At 43.9% G+C, this 22273-nt stretch overlaps 2 protein-coding genes across 2 annotated transcripts in view; one reads left to right on the top strand and one right to left on the bottom strand.

The window, feature by feature from the left end:
• Positions 1-6272, top strand: part of LOC114661061 (peroxisomal membrane protein PMP34) — a 28309-nt gene extending 22037 nt beyond the window's left edge. Inside the window, exons 7-9 of the mRNA XM_051933663.1 lie at positions 4246-4341; positions 4426-4508; positions 4704-6272. Coding sequence (XP_051789623.1) covers positions 4246-4341; positions 4426-4508; positions 4704-4851 — 327 coding nt within the window. The 3' untranslated portion in view covers positions 4852-6272. The remainder of the gene's footprint in view (positions 1-4245; positions 4342-4425; positions 4509-4703) is intronic.
• A 301-nt stretch (positions 6273-6573) lies between these two features.
• On the bottom strand, positions 6574-21534 carry dxo (decapping exoribonuclease). The gene is made up of 7 exons (XM_028814172.2): positions 21383-21534; positions 19152-19577; positions 18154-18380; positions 13393-13612; positions 12290-12425; positions 12002-12096; positions 6574-6985 (listed from the first exon to the last, which is right to left on the bottom strand). The coding sequence occupies exons 2-7, from the start codon at positions 19556-19558 to the stop codon at positions 6877-6879; spliced, it is 1194 nt and encodes a 397-aa protein (XP_028670005.1). The 5' UTR covers positions 19559-19577; positions 21383-21534; the 3' UTR covers positions 6574-6876.
• Between the last annotated feature and the right edge of the window lie 739 nt (positions 21535-22273).

Genomic DNA, 22273 nt, shown 5'->3' with positions numbered 1-22273 from the left:
TGAGGGAAAGCTAAACAGAAGAAAAGCACAGAGATATCCTTAAAGAAAACCTGCTTCAGAGTTCTGTGGGCCTCAGGATCAAGGACAAAGTAAAGACAACACAGGAGTGGCTTCGAGACAACCCTGGGAATGTCCTTGAGTGGCCCAGCCAGAGAGCCTGGACTTGAATTGAACCCCAACAAACATCTCTGGCGAGACCTAAAAATTAAACTGTCCAGCTATGGTCTCCATCCAGCCTGACAGAGCTGAGAAGATCTGCAGGGAGGACTTGCAGGAAACCTGTGAAGTCAGTGGCGTCAAACCCAAGGAAGACCTCAGGTGGAAGTCACTGCCAAAGTGCTCCAGCCAAGTACTCAGTAAAGGGTCTGAATGCTTGGGTCAGTCAGTGATAGTTCAGTTTTTAACTTTGAATAAATCCTGTTTTCACTTTGTCATTCTGAGGAATTGTTTTGCTCGATGCGGGCTGGAAAATGAATTTGTGATTTTAGCTTAATATTTCAACATAACAAAATGTGGAAAAAAAAGTGAATACTTTCTGAATGCACTATACGTGTCTGTGAATGCCAATCATGTCTATCTGTCTTTTTACCCCCATGTGGACAGCTGCTCTTAAGCAAAAATGAGAGTTGTGCATAGCTGCTGTATAGTGAGCGCCATATGTGTACGGCTGTACCCGCGTGTGGACAGCTGCCTTAAGCAAATTGTGACGTCTGCACTCAATGGCCACTTCATTAGGTACACCTGTTTGACTGCTTGCTAATGCAAATATCTAATCGGCCAATCACATGCTTGCATTTTGGTCTGTAGACATTGTCAGAATGACCTGCTGAAGTTCAAACCGAGCATCAGGATGGGGATGAAAGGTGGTGATTGAAGTCACTCTGAACGTGACATGATTGCTGGTGCCAGATGGGCTGGTCTGAGTATTACAGAAACTGGTGATCAACTAGGATTTTCACACACAACCATCTCCAAGGTTTACAGAGAATGGTCCGAAAAAAGGGAAAATATCCAGTGAGCGGCAGTTCTCTGGGTCTTGTTCATGGCAGAAGTCAGATGAGAATGGCCAGACTGATTCGAACTGATATAATGGCTGCCTTAACTCAAATAACTACTTGTTACAATCGAGGTGTGCAGAAGAGCATCTCTGAATATACAGCGTGTCAAGCCTTGAAGCAGATGGGCTACAGCAGCAGGAGACCACGCCGGGTGACACTCCTGTCAGCTAAGAACAGGCAAGTGAGGCTACAATGGGCACAAATTTGGACAACAGAAGACTGGAAAATCATTGCCCGGTCTGATGAATCTCAATTTCTTCTGCGACATTCGGTTGGCAGGGTCAGAATTTGGCGTCAACAACATGATAGCATGGATCTGTCCTGCCTTGCATCAACAGTTCAGGCTGGTGCTGGTGGGGTAATATGTGGGGGATATTTTCTTGGTACACTTCGGCCCCCTTAATACCAATTGAGCATCATTTAAACGCCACAGCCTACCTGAGTCTTGTTGCTGACCATATCCATCCCTCTATGACCGCAGTGTGCCCATCTTCTGATGGCTCCTTCCAGCAGGATAACGTGCCATGTGACAAATCTCAAATCATCTCAGGCTGGTTTCTCGAACATGACAATGAGTTCACTGTACTCCAGTGGTTTCCACCATCACCAGATGTCAACCTAATAGGGCACCTTTGGGATGTGGTGGAATGGGAGATTCGCATCATGGATTAAAATCCCAGATGAATGTTTCCAGCATCTTGTTGAATTTATGGCACAAAGAATTAGGGCAGTTCTGAAGGCAAAAGGGGGTCCAACCCAGTACTAGCAAGGTGTATCTAATAAAGTGGCCAGTGAGTGCATATAGTGTATACAGCGTTTCATGTGTAAAGATTTATCTGTATGTGAAAAGCGGTCTTAAGCAAAATGAAGCTGCTTTATATCCTCTCAAGCACGCATGGACATCTGCCTCAAGCCAGGAGACTTGCTAGCCTGACATGAGCAGACCAAACAGAAGATGTGAGAGTCACTCAACACCTGTGCCACTTACCAAAACAGGTGCCCGCTCACTGTACCTGTCCCTTCTCCGCCACTAACCCCACATTAGGTGCCCTCATTATATTTATTATTCCTTGGCCCAACCAAATGACATGTGCTTGCAGTTCTACAATAAAACAAAAATAATAAAACACAATGAAAACAACAGTAGCAAAATGTACCTGAAAAGGGTCTTTTTGGAACACATGCCGAGAGTCTCTTCAAGCCTCGGTGCACAGCTACTGAACTGTTTCTTCAGTCCACAGAGGTTCTGTATTTTGTGAAATTTCAGGGGGAAACAGACATCTTCGTCTGAGTGATGGCGGACAGCTTCACTTTTTCTTCTCCTGTTATTTCCGTGCAGCTTGCATCCTAAACTTGAAAGCCTCTCTCCATGTGAAGTTAACCACAATTACATCTCTTTATTATAATTAAAAAATCCTCGAACGAGACGAGACTTTTTATCCTGGGACGAGACATGACTTTTTCAGAGAGATGTGAGACGAGACTTTGTGCCAAGAGATTTAACCACATAGGGGCCGGAAATAAAAGACAAAGAGTAGAAGACAAAGTAGAACGTCGTAAAGAATTCAAAAACGTTGGTGTGATATACATACAGAGCAGGTTAGAGATCATGGAAGTACGAAAATTTGAAAGTCTCCAAAAAATGATAGTAAAGATCGCATTAGCGCAAACAAACGGAAATTAGTACTCCGTGAAATAACAGAACAGAGAAAAGATATCGAATATATGGACATAGGTGATATGACGAAGTATGTAGATATTGTTCGGCTTTAAACTTTAAATCGGAGACTTGTAGATCGTCTAATTCGTGTTATCATCAGGGAGAAGTAGTGTTTCTTCCCAATGAAGAGGCCTATCTGCGAGAAATAAAACATTTGTTGTTTGGTGAAAGTGAAATCAACAAATACTACACTACAGGCAAGATTTCCGAATCTACAATAATCTGTTCGCGTTCGCATCAGTCAATGCTCAAAACGTAGATTTACATGATTCGGAACCTTACTCTATGAGAATCTGTAGTCCCACAACAATTAAAGCTACAACAAGTTTAATTTCAAAGAAACCACAATTCGCTCAGGTTTATATTTATGATCACGGAGAAGCGATGCAACATAGAATTGACAGAGTTAAACAATCAGACATATTAGAAATTCTACAGTTAATAATGAATACAAATGCATACGTCCAAAAGTATTGCATTTTAAACGAAATTAATCTGAGAAACACGGACACAGAAGTTTTCTTGGATTTCTATGTGAGATAATTTCATGTCCCGTGAGATGAGACTTTGTGCTAAGAGATTTAACCAACGCCTGGGGCTGGAAATAAAAGACAAAGAGTAGAAAACAAAGTAGAACGTCGTTAAGAGGTTCAAAAACGTTGGCGCGGTACACATGCAAAGCTGGTTAGAGATAATGAAAGTACTAAAATTCGAAAGTCTACAAAAAATGATAGTAAAGATCGCATTAGCGCAAACAAACGGAAATTATTACTCGGTGAAATAACGGAACAGCAAAAAGAGATCGAATATATTGTTCCGATTTAAACTTTTAAGTCGTAGACTTGTAGATCGTCTAAATCGTATTGCCATCAGGGAAAAGTAGTGTTTCTTCTCAATGAAGAGGCGTATCCACGAGAATTAAAAGATTTGTTGTTTGGTAAAAGTGAAATCCACATACGCGTGTGGCAGAGACGTGAAGTGGCTGGCACATAGCACGGGGTCAGGGGGTTGGTGAGAGAAGCGAGCAGGAGGTGAACCCCCTAGTAAATGACTAATAATCTTAAAACGGCTGCCATGTTTACATTAATAATAATAATAATTCATTACATTTATATACACAATTGTGTTCTTTTTCCAGGCTGATGCCCATGCTAATCTTAATTATACCAGGCTGATAAATAAGGTGTTTTTTTTTTCCTTTTATACAGTCAAATGAAGTGAAATAAAAGATTCTAAGTTTAAAGATTTTGATACAAACTAAAACTGTAGCTTGTTTTTGCGGACTTACTACATTTGAATAGGTTTGCTTGACTAGAATCACCGCAGCTTTTCTTGTTAGCAGCTCAGTTTACAGTTTAAATATGGCTTGATTTGAACACTGGCAGTCTTCAGTTTCACTTGTTTTAATCCCCTCACTCCACGTCCTGCTTGATTTCACTCCTGATGCCCTCTCGGTTCCCTCAACAGATTTCATCCGTGGAGATCTTTCTGATTGGAGCTGTTGCCAAAGCGATTGCTGTGACGGCCACCTACCCGCTTCAGACGGTGCAGGCCATGCTGAGGGTGAGAGCTTCAGGATTGTCGGGCGGTATGGGGAAGGTTTAAAGGAGGACCTGAGGGTTCAAATGTCTGTTTGCTCCTTTTTAGTTTGGCCAGTACAAAACTGAAGGCAAAACTGGGCTTGTGGCAAGTATTCAGAGTGTGCTTCAGCTTCTTAAGGAACGACTCAGGTGAGTTGCATTTTGATGACCTCTATGTTGCCACAGGGCTGGTTACCTGGGCATAGCCCTGGGAGACTCTGCCGCCCTTTTTCCAAAGTAATGATTTTTCCACACCGTTTAGCCGTGTTTCCTGTTTTTCAAGTTTGCCGGCCTTGCGGTGGTGCAGGTTCAAGTTTGGTGACCCTGTGGAATTGTCTATTCTAGGATGCAAGGCATGCAGGGGCTGTATAAAGGTCTGGAGGCCAAGTTGCTGCAGACAGTGCTGACTGCTGCCCTAATGCTCGTGGTTTATGAGAAGATCACCGCTGCAACCTTCAAGGTGATGGGTCTGTCCAGAAAGGTCAAGCATTGAGTAGTTAAGGATACAAGCCATCTCATTGCCAGACATGTACCCCACGTGTCAGGATGTCAGATCCTGTTCAGCACATGTCTGAACAGCAACCTGTTTACACTCGGCCAATTCAGAATCTCCAGTTAGCCAATTCAGAACAACTTTGGGATGTCAGAAGAAAACCAGACTAAACACACCATTGCCACCCTTGGAGGAAGCAGAAATCTCCAAAAAATAAAAGAGACTGATGTTTCAGCTTGATGTGGTCAGAGGCATGTAGGTATGTTTTAATTACTGCTTAAATTTAGAGAGCCCCCTGTAAGGCCAGGCCAGGATATGACGAGACAGCGAGTTCACCCATCATTCAGTGGTGTCTTATACTCTGAGAGCAAAGACTGCTGGGACAGGATTGTTCCAAGAAAAAAAAAAAAAAAAAAAAAAAAGATGTAGTGTCTACATGTGCCCTTTTCACCTTTACAGAGGCGCTGACCGTACCCACTGTGAAAATGTAACAAAATTGAGTCTTGGGTTCATTTTGTCGAGATAAACAGCTGAGAGCCAGAGCTTCATGTTTTGAGGTAGGATGCAGTCAGTCAGTCATTATCCAACCCGCTATATCCTAACACAGGGTCACGGGGGTCTGCTTGAGCCAATCCCAGCCAACGCAGGGTGCAAGGCAGGAACAAATCCTGGGCATGGCACCCACACACCAAGCACACACTAGGGACAATTTAGGATCGCCAGTGCACCTAACCTGCATGTCTTTGGACTGTGGGAGGAAACCCACGCAGACACGGGGAGAACATGCAAACTCTACGCAGGGAGGACCCGTGAAGCAAACCCAGGTCTCCTTATGCCATCGTGCCACCCTAGGTAGGATGCAATCAGCTGCTAACTCCTACACACACACAGTTACTGTGACTCTGGTGTTTCTCTTCAGCTCTGCCCCCTGGTGGTGGAGAGTTTTAATTTCTCTCATAATGGTTTACGGTTTATTGCAGGGGTGGCCAACTCTGACCCTGGAGAGCTGCAGCCATTAGGTTTTTGTTCCAAGCCAGTTGCTTAATTAGAAGCCAGTCCCCAAATAATAGATCTTCTTTCATTTCCTGGCTTGTTAAGTGTTTTAACTCTCCCATGTCAGTTCATTCTTAACTCCTAGATATGTTTTCCCCCTTTTCTCCAATGGATGAGTAATTATCAGTTCTTCACTTCCTCTTCACTTTCCTTCCGAGTACTTCATTAAACCAAATAGTGAATGATGAATAAATACACAAGGGTGGAAATGGAGAACTGCTGGCTCCTTTGTCATTTGTATCTTATGGCTAAATAAGGAGCAGGTAAAACAATGAATACAGCTCTTTAAGACTAAAATAAGAAATTAAGGGTTCAAAATCTTAACAAGCAAGACCACCAAAATGAAGCAGGAAAATGTCACTTGAGCAAATAATTGCTTTATCAGCAATGGATGATTTCTCATAAAGCAACTGGGTTGGAGTAAATAAAAACTCAAATCCACTGGGGCCCTCCAGTAGCACCAACGTCACTCAGCCTTGATTTAAAGCAGGGGTCGCCAAGTCCGGTCCTGGAGGACCACCGTGGCTGCAGGTTTTCATTCTAACACTTTTTTTTTTTAATGAGTGCCCTGTTTGTGCTGCCATACAAGACAACTGAATGTGTGGTGAAGTGACGGCTCTGCTCTGATGTACCACATTACGGTGATTTTATGTAAGATGTTCACTCAAATTTGGAAATCTTTCGCATTATTTATTTGTGGAGTTAAAAAAAAAATTATACACTGTAAAAATGATAGCATACGATATATCCCATGGAACGAGAGCCAGAGCTGGAAGCCACATGATCACCTTGAAGGACACTTTCACCCACTGATCTTGGAAGTGACCACATCTGTAGTGTCATTTCAGTTCATCAGACAATGGGGAGTGGGGTGGGGAAGGGGTTTCGGGGTGGGTGTCACTGATACATACGCCAGGTTGGAAAAATAGGAATTTCAGCACTGCTCGGGGAAGCAAACATTCAGACTTCGCTTCACCGCATTTCTTCCACATACCAGTTGGGCAGGAATGAATATTCGGAATCTCTGTGAACGGAGTAGCAGACATCTTTGAAGGGGTCCCAGGAGAAGAGGTACACAACTCTATAAAGAGAAGAAAAGAAGGCAAACCATTAACACCACATTCTCAAACTGCAGAGCGACAGTATGATTAGAATTCTATAGCCCAGGGGGGAGCCCATCTCCATTCCTGCAGGTTTTTATTTAAAACCTTTTCTTAATTAGTGGCCCGTTTTTGCTGCTAATCCACATTTGCTTTAATTTTAATTGGCTTGCTGTTTAAAAATCGGACCCCTTAACTGTTTCCTTTTTTCCTTAATTAGCAGCCAAACAATAATAAGATAGCTGGTCATCGATTGGCTTATTTTTCTAATGCGTGTCCACTGTTACAATACAAAAAGGTGAAGGTGATCTGCTCAATTTGACGGTGCTCTTAGGAAAAAAAAATGAACAGTTTTGGAAGTGGCAGAAAAAAAGACCACCAGCAGCAACCACGGAATGAAATAACTGGTTTAATGAACAACAGTTTTAAGCCCAGACTTAGCTGGTCATCTGCTAGCTCTCTCCATATTTGTTTGACTGCCATTTAAGGAAAAAAAAACCAAAGAAGCAAATCAGTGGGCTGAGTCTTAACAACTGAGGCAATTAACCTCCTTAGCGACAAACCAAAGTGTCACTCGGGCTGTAAAAGTGCCAACGGTGTTAGGGCAATGGTATAGGCATGTCTTGCATAAGTGTCAGGCCAGAGTGTTACATGGGCAACAACGGTGGAGATGCATCTTCTGCTAGCCTCGTAATGGGGTCTCATAAGAAATGGCGAAGTGAATCAGTCTTCAGGCAATGAAACGGTCTGGGAAGGCAAAAGTGATTCTGGGAATCTGAACGTGACACGCGTGTCACTCACACATGTGCAGTGCGCTGTTCAAGTTATTATTTGTATCACTAGGGAGCTTTGCTCGCCAACCCCTTCTCCCCGTCAAGAGCTACGCACCGTTGTGAAGTGGGGGGATGAATGCACCCCAAGGAGATGCGTTCGCTCCTCCGAAACCCCCTCTTAAACGGTGATACAATGGGATACAAATATCAGCTGCTGGTCATCTGCATCTCATGCGGCGCTTCAAACCTTTAAAAGCCTGTACAGAAGGCCTCGTCTCTCTTGTCCCCCAGACATCTTCAAACACTAGACGATCTCTTTTCACCGTTCCGTTATTTCACCGAGTAATATTCTCCGTTTTTTTTGCACTAATGCAATCTTTACTCTCATTTTTTTTGAGACTTACGAATTTTCCTACTTCCATTATCTCTAACCTGCTCTGCATGTGTATCATGGGACTTGCTTCCAACGGTTGTAAGTATGACGTGACTTGTCCATCCCGCGGTATGTGAAAGTGTCTCTCTGTCTCTCTTCCAAAGATCATGTCTCATCGCGAAATGTTTTTTATAATTATATATATTAGATATACTGTAGATATACAGTGCATCCGGAAAGTATTCACAGCGCATCACTTTGTCCACATTTTGTTATGTTACAGCCTTATTCCAAAATGGATTAAATTCATTTTTTTCCTCAGAATTCTACACACAACAACCCATAATGACAACGTGAAAAAAGTTTGAGGTTTTTGCAAATTTATTAAAAATAAAAAAATTGAGAAAGCACATGTACATAAGTATTCACAGCCTTTGCCATGAAGCTCGAAATTGAGCTCAGGTGCATCCTGTTTCCTCTGATCATCCTTGAGATGTTTCTGCAGCTTCATTGGAGTCCACCTGTGGTAAATTCAGTTGACTGGACATGATTTGGAAAGGCACACACCTGTCTATATAAGGTCCCACAGTTGACAGTTCATGTCAGAGCACAAACCAAGCATGAAGTCAAAGGAATTGTCTGTAGACCTCCGAGACAGGATTGTCTCGAGGCACAAATCTGGGGAAGGTTACAGAAAAATTGCTGCTGCTTTTAAGGTCCCAATGAGCACAGTGGCCTCCATCATCTGTAAGTGGAAGAAGTTTGAAACCACCAGGACTCTTCCTAGAGCTGGCCGGCCATCTAAACTGAGCAATCGGGGGAGAAGGGCCTTAGTCAGGGAGGTGACCAAGAACCTGATGGTCATGCTGTCAGAGCTCCATAGGTCCTCTGTGGAGAGAGGAGAACCTTCCAGAAGGACAGCCATCTCTGCAGCAATCCACCAATCAGGCCTGTATGGTAGAGTGGCCAGACGGAAGCCACTCCTTAATAAAAGGCACATGGCAGCCCGCCTGGAGTTTGCCAAAAGGCACCTGAAGGACTCTCAGACCATAAGAAAGAAAATTCTCTGGTGTGATGAGACAAAGATTGAACTCTTTGGTGTGAATGCCAGGCGTCACGTTTGGAGGCACCGCTCATCACCAGGCCAATACCATCCCTACAGTGAAGCATGGTGGTGGCAGCATCATGCTGTGGGGACTGGGAGACTAGTCAGGATAAAGGGAAAGATGACTGCAGCAATGTACAGAGACATCCTGGATGAAAACCTGCTCCAGAGCGCTCTTGACCTCAGACTGTGGCAACGGTTCATCTTTCAGCAGGACAACGACCCTAAGCACACAGCCAAGATATCAAAGGAGTGGCTTCAGGACAACTCTGTGAATGTCCTTGAGTGGCCCAGCCAGAGCCCAGACTTGAATCCGATTGAACATCTCTGGAGAGATCTTAAAATGGCTGTGCACCGACGCTTCCCATCCAGCCTGATGGAGCTTGAGAGGTGCTGCAAAGAGGAATGGGCGAAACTGGCCAAGGATAGGTGTGCCAAGCTTGTGGCATCATATTCAACAAGACTTGAGGCTGGAATTGCTGCCAAAGGGGCATCGACAAAGTATTGAGCAAAGGCTGTGAATACTTATGGACATGGGATTTCTCACTTTTTTTTTATTTTTAATAAATTTGCAAAATCCTCAAGTAAACTTTTTTCATGTTGTCATTATGGGGTGTTGTGTGTAGAATTCTGAGGGAAAAAAATTAATTTAATCCATTTTGGAATAAGGCTGTAACATAACAAAATGTGGAAACAGTGATGCGCTGGGAATACTTTCTGGATGCACTGTACATATATTAGATATATATATATATTTAAAATTCAACATCTGTCTGCCTGCTTTTCACGACAGAACTACTTAACGGATTTAGATTTTTAAATTTTTTAATTTGTGGGCAGAGTGGTGGCTCTGAGGTTCAGGATCTGCACTGGCAATCAGAAGGTTGCCGGTTTGAATCCCGTAAGATGCCAATAGGGACTCTGCTCTGTTGGGCCCTTGAGCAAGGCCCTTAACTTGCAATTGCTAAGCGCTTTGAGTAGTGAGAAAAGCGCTATATAAATGCAAAAAATTATTATTTTAAAAAAATAATAAATTATTAAAAATTATTAATTAATTTGCTTGGACATTCCGGTTGATTTTGCAGCTTCTCTCATTACGCTAAGTATCATAGTTCGCTTGCGGTACCGATCTATTTACGTGAATCTGAGAGAGAGGCTGTGAGCCGAGGGGATTGGGGTGGGGCCCTCCTCACTCACGTGCCAATCTTTCTTCGAGTCGCTTTCCCTCTCGCCACGTGTTGGAGCGCACCTTGCCTCTGCTTAGCTAGCGATACCTGTTTGTTCAGCAGACATTATCAGCTACAGATTGTTAAGGAGTAACGTTTGATGTTTTTGAGAGAGAGAGCAGAGCTACGCATGTTTTAGAGCAGTGGTCTCAAACTCCGGTCCTGGAGGGCTGCAGTAGCTGCAGTTTTTCATTCTAACCCTTTTCTTAATGAGTGACCTGTTTTTGCTGCTAATTAACTTCTTTTGAACTCGTTTAATTGATTTGCGTGTGAAGAATCAGACCCCTTCATTGTTTCTTTTTCCTTAATTAGCAGCCAAACAATAATGAGATGCAAAATGAGCCAAAGCAACTGGTGTCCATCATACAATATCTGAAAATAAAGAAAGATGAAGGTCTCAGGAATGTCGATCTGTTCAGGTCCACAAAACATTTTAACAGAAAAGAGAAAATCAACAATTTCTCAAATGTTTGCTAATGCACCACGAGAGCAGCAATAAGCCATGGAATTAAAGAACAAGTTTAATTAACGACAAGACTCAGTGCCTCATTAAGCAACTGGTTGGAGTGAAATTGGTTGGAGTTTGAGGCCCTGACTGAGTTGGTCTTCTGTCGGCTCCCTCATTTCACATTTCACTTCTGTTTGGGTGCCATTTAAGGAAAGAAATGAAGCAAATCAGAGGAACGATGAAGAAATTTTAAAAAAGCAATTCAATTTAAGTGAATTCACAAGAAGTTAATTAGCAGCACAAACGGCACTCATTTAAAAAAAAAAAAAAAAAAAAGGGTTAGAATGAGAACCCGCAGCCACGGTGGTCCTGCAGGACTGGATTTGGCGACCCCTGGTTTAGAGGGTAGCTGCTGATTGCCAGAGATATCACGGTCACGTGCTCTTCTCCCCACGCAGGGCAGCTGAAAGTGCCAACATTTGATGTTGGAGAGTACCTACCTTCCTCTTGGCCAGAATTACATTTAATGTTTTTTTTTTTTATTGAATTTTAAAGTTTGTCCTGTTTCACTATTATGTGGTTAGAGCCGCAGGGGACAGCTAGTATGGAATAAATTACAAAGTACTAGAGTAAAATTTCAGGGATCTATACATTGCAACTTGATATTATTTCCAACAATCTCGGTTAGGGTTTCTTAAACCTTTTTTCCTTCTCAGTGTGTACGAGACCCATGCCAATAGTTAATGTTCTCCTTTGGAGAATCGTCGTCGTTCAGTGGAGCGGTTGTTGGGACCCCCCTTGGAGCAGAGTAATGGTGATTGCTAGAACAACCCACAGCGACCCATCGTGACACACTTTCCAAAGCATACATGACCCTTTCTCACATAATGATATGGTGACTCGCGACCTAAAGATGGCAACCCATAAGAAACTCTGAGGTGAATAGAATGGGTGATTGGGTTGAACGTCTTGTTCTTGACAAAACTATTCTCGTGTTCTAAAGCCTGAAGATTGTGAACTGATTAGCGTAGCTGAAATCATGGGGTGGGAAGGGGGGGGGGGGGGGTCTTACCTTGGGTCATCCAGGATCACAACCTTTTTAATGAAGGACAGGAATTCAGCACAGAAATTCATGCAGACTGTTGGCCTCCAGCAGTTTTGTTCAGCCTGTTAAAAGTTAAACAAAAAGCCAGCAGTTGATTAACTGGTAATTCTGCTATAGGAGCCAGTTTAGAAACACCCACCACCACCACCCCCAACTCAATACTCTTGTTGCTGATGACCCTGCCCAGCTCTCCCAGACCATTCCGGTCCTCTTAACTCTTCCACAAGCCCATCTAACAAATTAAAGAGCACCCACCTTTATCATCTGAGAGATCTTGCCAGTCTCGTAGGTCTGGGTGGAGACTACGTACCCACTGTTATTTCTAAATCCAGCCACAATTCGTGGGACTCCAGGCAGAAAGGACTGTGCCCACCACTTCAGGAGCTTGAACCTGTGGGCAGATGCACAAACGTTATTTGTTTCGATGCTCCCACAGCCTAACTCAGCACCAACACCAAACACGGGGCAGATCTGTTCAACTGTGATAGTGGACACCTTGATCTCGATTTCCCTACTGCTTTATCGAGATGGTCCCATCCATTTTCTGAATCCCCATATTCCAATTCATGGTCCTGGGCTTTTACCAGATGAAAGCAGGAACCCAACTTGGAGAGGGCACTAGGGTTGTTAAAACCACCAACATATCATTAAGTACCGATTTTAACAATTTGTTCAGCTTCACATCCTGTATGTCTTTTCCGCACACACACCTTCTTACTCGATGCATGTCACTGGAGCTGCAGTTGTGGATATGGAGGGAGAACACGAGAGGACAGAGAGAACAGAATCATGAGGGCAGCTCAGATACCCCAACCAGTTTTACCATCTGACGTCTGTTTCTCAGAGACACACTGTGCAGTCCAAGTTCATATCCAGGAGTCTCCATCACAAGTTAAGTTGGATCTGCGATCACAGGTCATTATAACCATATTGTCCAAACTCGTGGCCCGATAACAAACTGAACAGATCAAGACTTAGTCAGGGTGTCAGTTGCCAAGCCAACCCTATCCCTAATCTTAGCTTCTCTAAGCATAAAGGGTATTTATTCTGTCAAGCCAATGTCCACCATTGCTTGTTTATTTGGTCAGTCCATGTTGTTGAGAGCGTTCAGTTTGGGATTATTCAACCCGAGATATTGATTTGCAAAGTTCTCCTCCCATTTGTGCTTAAAAGCCGCTACAGAATGGCACGGTGTAAACACAAGGTCTGCAGGACAATGCCCAGTCCGCTTCCTAAAACTGACGTGCTGTAACACTGTCATTCATGCAGACACCAAGGCACTCGACACATCATACTTCATGAGCACTTTTCATGCTGACTGAAGGGAACACCTGATCGTCAAGTCTCAATTCACTGACCTGAGGAAGTTACTCTGCTGCTTGGGATTGCAGATCTCCAGTGACGTCTTCAGTTCAATATAACAACCAGGCGCCGTCTTGAGTGGAGAGCCGTTATCTTTACAATCCACTTCCCCAGAAAACAGCAGATGATGGTCTGTTAGCCGGGTCTGGACCACAGTACAGTAGGCTTCATTTGTGTTTACTGTGCCTCCGGAATCGGGTCGGCCACCAGGCTCGTCTACAAGACATAAGGGGTATGAGAAGAATGAAAGATGGCAGGGCCTTTTCTGCTCGCCGTAATCTTCCCAACAGGACTAGCTAGGTACAGGTGGCTCAGTGACTAGGGTTGTGCGCTGGTACCTGTTAGTTGCTGGTTCAAATCCAGTTACTGCCAGAAGGGATACTATTCTGTTGGGCCCTTGAGCAAGGCCCTTAATGTGAAAATTGCTCCGGGGGCATCGTACAATGGCTGACTCTGCACTGTGACCGCTAAAGGTCATGTGAAAAGACAATTTCCCCCTTGGGGATTAACAAAATACAGGCAGTCCCCGGGTTACGTACGAGATAGGGACTGTAGGTTTGTTCTTAAGTTGAATTTGTATGTAAGTCGGAACAGGTCCATTATTTTAATAAATGCTATTGTTGACCGACTGTAACCAAGTGCTCTGCCAATGAATGATGGAGTGTCACCTCTCTGACCTTTTTATTATTTCTACTTTGTTTTCCATGGTGATGGTTTTTCTTTACTGTATCACCAGCACTTGCGTCAGATTTGTGTTTCAGAGACATTCTTGAAGGGTGAAGACAAAAGATTAAGATGAGCTCTTCTACACAGCACTGGACACGCGATCACAGCAGGAAGGCACCCGTCGTCAACACGTCTGATGTACTGACGAGAGACAACTTCCTCCTATGTACATGACAGTACAAGCAGGCTTACTATTGAGAATGAATGGGGGCGGCGAGGGGGGGTTCATCACCAGCCCACCACACAGTCACCTCCACTTGCATACAGTATGCTGCCTGCAGCGTCTGCCCTCCAAGAACGAACAGGGTGCGGCCAAAGGCGGGTAGTGAATCGCCCACCACTGCCCCCATCTGACAGGCAGCCACCCGAGGCACACTACAATGCTGCCCCCCGCCGCCCAATTCACCCTAAATGGCCTCCGTTCAGCCACAACTGGGTCACCGCTTGCAGTATCACCAGCCGCCCACCGAGAACAAATGAGGCAGCCGTTCGAGGGACACTGCAAGGCTGTGTGGTGGGCGGGTAGTGAAATGCCCCCCTATGCCCAGTCTGGAGCAGTAGTTGTGGCGGCGTGGTGGGCGAGCAGCGAACCACCCCATCAAGCCTCTGTCCTGCTCACATGCAGTAGCTGCGGCCCTGGTGACTATGGATCCCTGGTCACCGCTTGCCGCGCACCCTGCCGCCCAGTGAGAATGAATGGGGTGCGGCCCTCACCGCCCCATTCATCAACCGGGGCCGCCCGAGGGACACTACACTGTGGAAGAAGCGAAACTGCCCCCTCCAGCCTCCGTCCAGCCACCACTTGCAGCGCCAAAAATGACAGAGCGGCAGTTACTGAGGAGCCTGCGTCGCTTCCCCCAGACAGACGAAGGAGCAGCTGTGGCCCTGGTCGTAAGTCGTATGTCGGATGTCCATAACTCGGGGACTACCTGTATATCAAATCAAAAAAAAATAAAAAAAAATTCATACGGTGCTTTAAGTTACAAGCTTTCAAACTTACGAGGGGTTTGATTTAATAAGAAAAATTGATCATAAAATCAGACCCCTGTGGTGCCCGGATGGCGGTGGTACCCAGCCGGGACGCCCAGGAGGACCAGAGGAGGGCTTGTGCCTCCTCCAGACCACGAGGGGGCAACCGCCCTGGTTGCTTTGGGGGCCACGGGTACAGAGCTTGGAAGCTCTACTCTGTAGGGGGCCGTGGTCACCACCAGGGGGCGCCCCAATGCTTTGGCCACACCCGGAAGTGCTGGGGGGGGGAAGAAAAGAGGGGACACCTGGAGTGCTTCCGGGGTGTGCAGCCGGCACTTCCGCCACACTTGGGGAGTGCCGGTGGAAGATTGCCGGGGAGCACCTGGAGCACATACAGGTGCGTATAAAAGGGGCCGCCTCCCTTCAGAGATGGACACAAGAGTCGGGTGGAAGTAGGATGACGTCGGAGGAGGACAAGGAGGCGGCCTGAAGAGAAAGGCATTGTGTTGTGTGGCCAGGACTTTGGGGACTGTGGGGTTTGTGACGCATAGAATTTTGTTGCAGTAGTGCAGTTACCAATTTCTTTTGCCACTTCAACGACTTTTAATTTAAAACAAGCTTCATATTTTCTTCTGATCATAGATAAGGGATGCTCTTACGATAAAGGTGCATGAGGGCGTGAGACACAAAAAACACACATCAGTGCAAACGTCACTTCAGAATAGTTCGGTAGCGTAGGCACAATACATAAAAAAAGGCCGTGTGCTCCGTGGTGACTCTCTCAGGTGGGCGTTAGCATATCAGAATCTCTTGGACCAATAGGGTGAGTTTTCCACATTCGACTTATACGACCGACATTATAAAATACCGGAAATTATACTGTAAAGTCAAGTCCCGACTTATCTGCGGGAGAACTTAAATGCCAGTACTGTTAAAGTAAAAAGTATGTGCACCCTTTGGAATTATCTGGTTTACTGCGTGAATTGGTCATAAAAGGTGATCTGATCTTCATCTAAGTCACAGGTCCTGATCTACACAATGAGCTTAAGCCAATAACACAAATAATTCTACTCTTTCATGTCTTTATTTTACAAACGCATTTAACGTTCATAGCGGTTTGGAAAAAGTAAGTGAACCGTGGGATTTAATAACTGGTTGACCCTCCTTTGGCAGCAATGACCTCAACCAGGCGCTTCCTGTAACTGAAGATCAGACCTGCACGTCATGTGGGGGGGAATTTGAGCACATTCTTCCCTGCAGAACTATCTTAACTCTTCCATATTCTTTGCTTGTCTTCTGTGTTTGGCTCAATAGGATTGAGATCTGGGCTCTGACTGGGCCACTCCAAAAGGCCGAGTTTGTTCTTCTGAAGCCACTGTGTTGTGGATTTACTGCGGTGTTTGGGGTCATTGTCCTGTTGCATCACCCAGCCTCTTCTGAGCTTAAGTTGATGGACAGACACCCTCACATTATCCTGGAGAATTTGTTGATAAACTTGTGAATTCATTTTCCCCTCAATGATGGCAAGCTGTCCAGGCCCAGATTGTAGCAAAGCAGGCCCAAATCCTGATGTTCCCTCCACCATACTTTACTGTAGGGATGATGTTTTCATGTTGATATGCAGTGCCCTTTTTACGCCAAATGAAGTTCTGCTTGTTCCTCCCAAATAGTTCAATTTTGGTTTCATCACTCCACAAAACATTTTCCCAGTACCGCTGTGGAGTGTCCAAGTGCTCTTTCGCAAACTTCAGGTGTTCAGCAATGTTCGTTTTTGATAGCAGTGGCTTCCTTCTTGGTGTCCTGCCATGGACTCCTTTCTTGTTCACTGTTTTACATATAGTTGACTCAGAGTTGAACAGAGATGTTAGCCAGTTCTAATGACTTCTTCAAGTCCTTTGCTGTCACTCTAGGGTTCTCCTTTACCTCACTGCTAACTCTGCGTTGTGCTCTTGGGGTCATCTTGGCAGGGCGTCCACTTCTAGGCAGAGTAGCCACAATACAAATTGTCTCCATTTATAGACAACTTGCCTAACAGTAGACTGATGAATATCTCAAATCTTTGAGATGACTTCATAACCCTTTCCAGCCTTCTGTAGATGAGCAATTCTCGATCGTAGCTCTTCAGGCAGCTCTTTAGTGTGAGACGTGATTCCCATCTGGATATGCTTCTTGTCAAAAGCTCAAACTCAAACTTGATAGGGTTTGTGATCAATCAAAGTCATTCCAGGCCACCACACCTCTGAACTCGTTTCATTAAATGGACTCCGGTGTGCGAAATTCGGACTGCAATGAGCTTTTTAAAAGTCAGTAGCTTAGGGTTCACTTACTTTTTCCAACCTTCAGTTTCACAGTTTTAAAGATTTATTAAATATTGTCAAAGATTCTCTGAAAATCTGTGTATCTTTAGTTATAGGAGACTGTGTTTGTTCATTACTGTGACTGACATGAAGATAATAATAATAATAATTCATTACATTTATATAGCGCTTTTCTCAGTACTCAAAGCGCTAGATAATACGACCATGTTTGATATGGGAATTAGACATAAACAGAGAATTCCTAGGGCTTCACATACTTTTTACTTTGACTGTATATATATATGGTAGTTTCTCACCAGGAGGTGGGGTAAAGTGTTGTTACCGGAGGACCCCTGTAATTTCAGTCCCGTCCAAATCGGTTTGCGTTCAGATTATGCGTTCACATCTCAGTAAAGATTACTGAGCCTTTTACCTTTGATAAAAAGTTAGTAAAGAAGGAATCCAAAGTTTAACTACTACTGTGCGAATTGACACGTCGGTAAAATTCTGTCTTTTGAGTGATTCCGATGGGACTGAAACTACAGGGGTCCTCCAGCAGTAATGACTTCATCCCACCTCCTGGTGTAAAATGATCCCCGTCTGATTAGGGCTATAAGTAGAATATTTGACCTTAAAATCCATAAAAATGTGACAGATGGACCCAAAACAAGACGATTATCAGAATAAGATCAACAGCGTATGAAAACCCAGCCGTGGATGGCAGTGCCAGCAGGGTGGGAGCTTCAGTGCTAATTCTTTCCTCACCTGCACACATGTACTGTTCAAACTTGTAGCCCCAGTACGTCATCTCCTCGTGCCTTGCACTGCGGTCTTCCCGTTCTCTCCTGGCCGCCTCGGTCTCCACTTCACTGATGTAATGTGTGCCTTGAAATAGCGTCACAGCCAGAAGCCAACCTTCATGCGTCTCATAGGGCGTGGTGAGAATCTTTGTGAGATGGCCTCTCCATGTGACAAAGTCAAACTTAAGATGGCTGTCAGGAAATGCAGAATAATTGAAAGTGAATTAAAAAAAAAAAAATCACTCAATCGAAAAATATCCGACCTTCTATATCCCAACAAAGTCTCCATCTGAGCTATGCTTTCCCAGAATACAGTGGTACCTTGAGATACGAGTTTAATTCGTTCCGTGACTGAGCTCGTAAGTCAGAATGCTCGTATCTCAAATCAATTTTTCCCATTGAAATTAATTGAAATAAGATGATGTTAGGCAAGTGTCATTAAATAGCGCCGCTGCACGATCAGTTGTAACTTTTTCAGGGCGTTTCTTTTCTTTAAAGTTCAAAACTTTTTCCCACATTGCAAACACTTCCTTTATCTCACTTTAAGAGATAACTTCCTCTGCGATACCGATCTCCTGCAGAACCTCCGTATGTTGCCGCGTCTGTAGTTCTGTCAACTCCTCTGTCGTCTGTTCCTCGGAATATGCGGCGACAAGCTCTTTGACGGCTCGTATTTCGAATTTTGGCTCATAACTCAAGGCAAAAAAAAAAAAAAAAATCGACCTAGTGACGGCTCGTATCTCAAAAAAACTCGTACGTTGGGGCACTCGTATCTCAAGGTACCACTGTATTTGGAAAAATAGGAAAAAGTTAAATTGTTGAGTGTCGGTTAACAAAATCAAAGTAAGACATGGCGAGTCTGGCCTCTAAACCCAAACTACAATACCCTGCTTATCCTCAGCCCTCATTCATCTGTAATTCCTAACTAAGTCTCTCTGAGCAATTTGTGAAATGTTGACCTACCGTGATGACGCCGATGCTCCCTCAACCTTGGGGGCCATTTCCACTTTGCCTCGGTTCTCTAGAATCCATTGGAGCATATGATCGAGTTTTTCTTTAATGCTTTCATCCCTCTTTATGTAGCGATCGCGATATCCGTCCCGTAAATTGAAATTAGGAGAGCTCTCAGCTTCTACGTAATACCTCAATTGTCGATCGTCATTGTAAAATCTGCGCTGCGAGTCCAGCGAAAAAAATCCAATCTCGATGGGTTGCTTGTAGAGAGGAAAATCCTTTTCGTAAAGGTACCTTTGGACACTCAGTACCTGGGGCTGAGATGCAGTCATGCGAGCAGAAGAGGTGTCGTCCGCTCGGTGGCGCTTCTTGTTGGAAAATTCCTCCCTGTCACTCCTCTTCTGATCCATTCTCATCAGTCATTTCTATAAGAAGCTGAAGGAAGAGGAAGACATTAGAAGGGAAAGTGTAACGTTAAGGTGGAGAAGGCTCCTGCTCTGGCTAGTCGAGCAAAAGTGACATTAGGAAATTAATCTGTCGGTGCACAAATATATTTTTTCCCCCCAGAGGAAAAACGTTTCTGCCCAGTGAAAGAAAGAAGTCAATGACATACCCACAAGATGTCCAGTTCGCTTGAAAGCTTACAGTCTGAAACACAACCAAAATTAACTGGAAATTGAAACAAAGGAACGAGACGTCCCATGATTCGGAACAAAGGAACTGGACAAGGAGTGTGAAAACACCTTTAATTCCAGATCCACACTATAAGGAAAACTCAAAGAAAACTTCAAGATCTTCTGATAAGTTGACAGTCCAACAAAGTCTTTGATCATACCTTGTTGCCCTCTCTCGCTAAACGAATCTTAGACTGAAGAGGCCTGTTAATATTTGACACTAAAGATGTCTCACAGAAGGGTTTTAGAATTGTGCTTCTTTGCCGGTGTGTATATAAACACAGGTTAACTCCACTTGTCTGGATTACATCTTGCCTGAAGAAGGGGACCTGCGCTGCGTCAAAAGCTTGCATTATTGTAATCTTCTCAATCGGCCAATGAAGGGCGTCATTTGGCTTCACTTCTCATTGCATTCATAAATCCAACACAGTACATCACTCTGCTATTACAGTCTGTGACAAACTGAGCGACGCGACAAATCACAGGCATACTTGTAAAGGCCACCGACTGACTCGGTTAACCTGAAGTCATCTGTCATTTTCTATACATCCACTGATTTTCAGAACCTGCCGAGTTCAGAAAAGTGCATGTTTGGGTTTGGGTTGGGGGGGGGCCTACAGCAACAGCATCTAGTACAAGGCAGGAACTGATCCTAAAGAATACATCAATTCTTCACATTGCATTCACCTGCAGGGTCACTTTAAGCAGATGTCACTTGAAATGACTTTTAGTTGTAAGGTATGCCAGACTTTCCGAATGCATTTTTGTCACATATTAGGCTTGTGAATTTATTTCAGTAATTTAAACGAAATGTATGCTGTTTATGGAGCCACCTTGGTAAGATTTGAACTAAATGGTCACTATCACTGTTAGCTGGTTTACTGGTGGTGATGTCTCACATATGGGTTTTAGAAATGTGTTCCTTTCCCGGTGTGTAAGAGAGCTACAAGGATGTTAAGTTAGTTTAATAAAAATGTAATTATCTGATGAAAGTTTTTTTTTTTTCATTTTAGTTAACCTTTACATGCATATAAAGTCTGCTAGCACAGCCCAGTTCCTACATGTTTTCTAAAATCTTGTATTTTTCTGATACATCCTTATAAACATTGCTATAATAATAACAGCAACCAAATATCCTAATACAGTATTATATATGTAAATTGTTTTTTTAATGTCCACTCCTGGCTCCTCTCTCGTGTCTCCGGATTTTTACGTACGTACAGCACTCGCAGTGACGATTCCACTCAAAGGCCTTCGTCTGGGGCATCAAAAATGCTCGATCTGCCTCTGGGTCTTCATAACGTTTGATACAATAAAACAATACATACGGCATATAAATTATTATCCAGTCCTACAAGCAGCTTACTTGTCGTTCCCAAAAGCAAACAAACAAAAAAATCCAGAAAACATACTTGACTTCGAGATGGGCCTGCCCCACAGATTCAACACACTTGGCTTATATATGCATATAACGTTTTATTGTCTTATTCGAACAAGCTTTGCACATTTCTGAATATTTACCACACGGCAATAACTGCACCAAAAAAAGCGTAAGTTACAACTAACCGAATCTTCAAGAAGAATCAAGCTGCTGAGATCCGGAAATCTGGGGTTCAGAGGTACAATACAATCTTCAAGTCCGTTTGAGACATCGCACTTACGCTGTTTATTTCTTTGCTCTTGCGTATGGCACATCACTAGGGTCAAAAAGGCCGCCCGCGGGTTGCGCACGACCCGGTAGCGTGACGGGACAATGATGTCATCACTACGCGTCACAAGACCTCACGCTTCTTTTTTAGGTACAGTACTACCCGGCAGATGGTGGGAGACAGATGCACACATGCTTTAAAGGATGTCTAACTCACCCGTTTTAAACTTCCTTTGAACTGCAACTTTTAATGCTGTTGTCCGTCTTCTTTTCGCTCCAAAATAAGGGGCCTATTATTCCTCACAACATTTAGCCTGACGAGGTCTGATCACGATGGATACGATTATAGATTTCTTTTCTATGAACAGCAAGCGCGTCCAATAGTAATGGACTCTCCTTTCAGTATAACGAAGGAAATGATCATCTCAATGTGCAAATGAAAGAAAAATATATCGGACCATTCTTATTCAGTTGAACTAATGGGCGAGGAGGCAGTTTCACAACCTGAAAACGATGATGAGCCACTTCCTGATACCCTGCCTTCTACCCCTTAAAACTCCAGCAAATAACCCAGCGGCGAAAAAGAAAACAAAAATCTGTCGCTGCACACACTCCGCTTTGTAATTCTGAAAACACACTAATTATGGCGCTCAAACATTTTTGTACATTTGTTAAATTTCATTATATATTTTTGTTTCCTGGAGCAGGACTGAAGGGTATCACTGGGCATGCGCAGAGCAAATTGGGAACTAACAAGGTCTCGGGACGTCATAAGATTGGCGTTATAAGGGCCAATCACTACATTAGTG

This window comes from Erpetoichthys calabaricus, chromosome 11, assembly GCF_900747795.2.
Source record: "Erpetoichthys calabaricus chromosome 11, fErpCal1.3, whole genome shotgun sequence".
NCBI lineage: Eukaryota > Metazoa > Chordata > Cladistia > Polypteriformes > Polypteridae > Erpetoichthys > Erpetoichthys calabaricus.
This window is presented reverse-complemented; position numbering and strand designations above follow the sequence as displayed.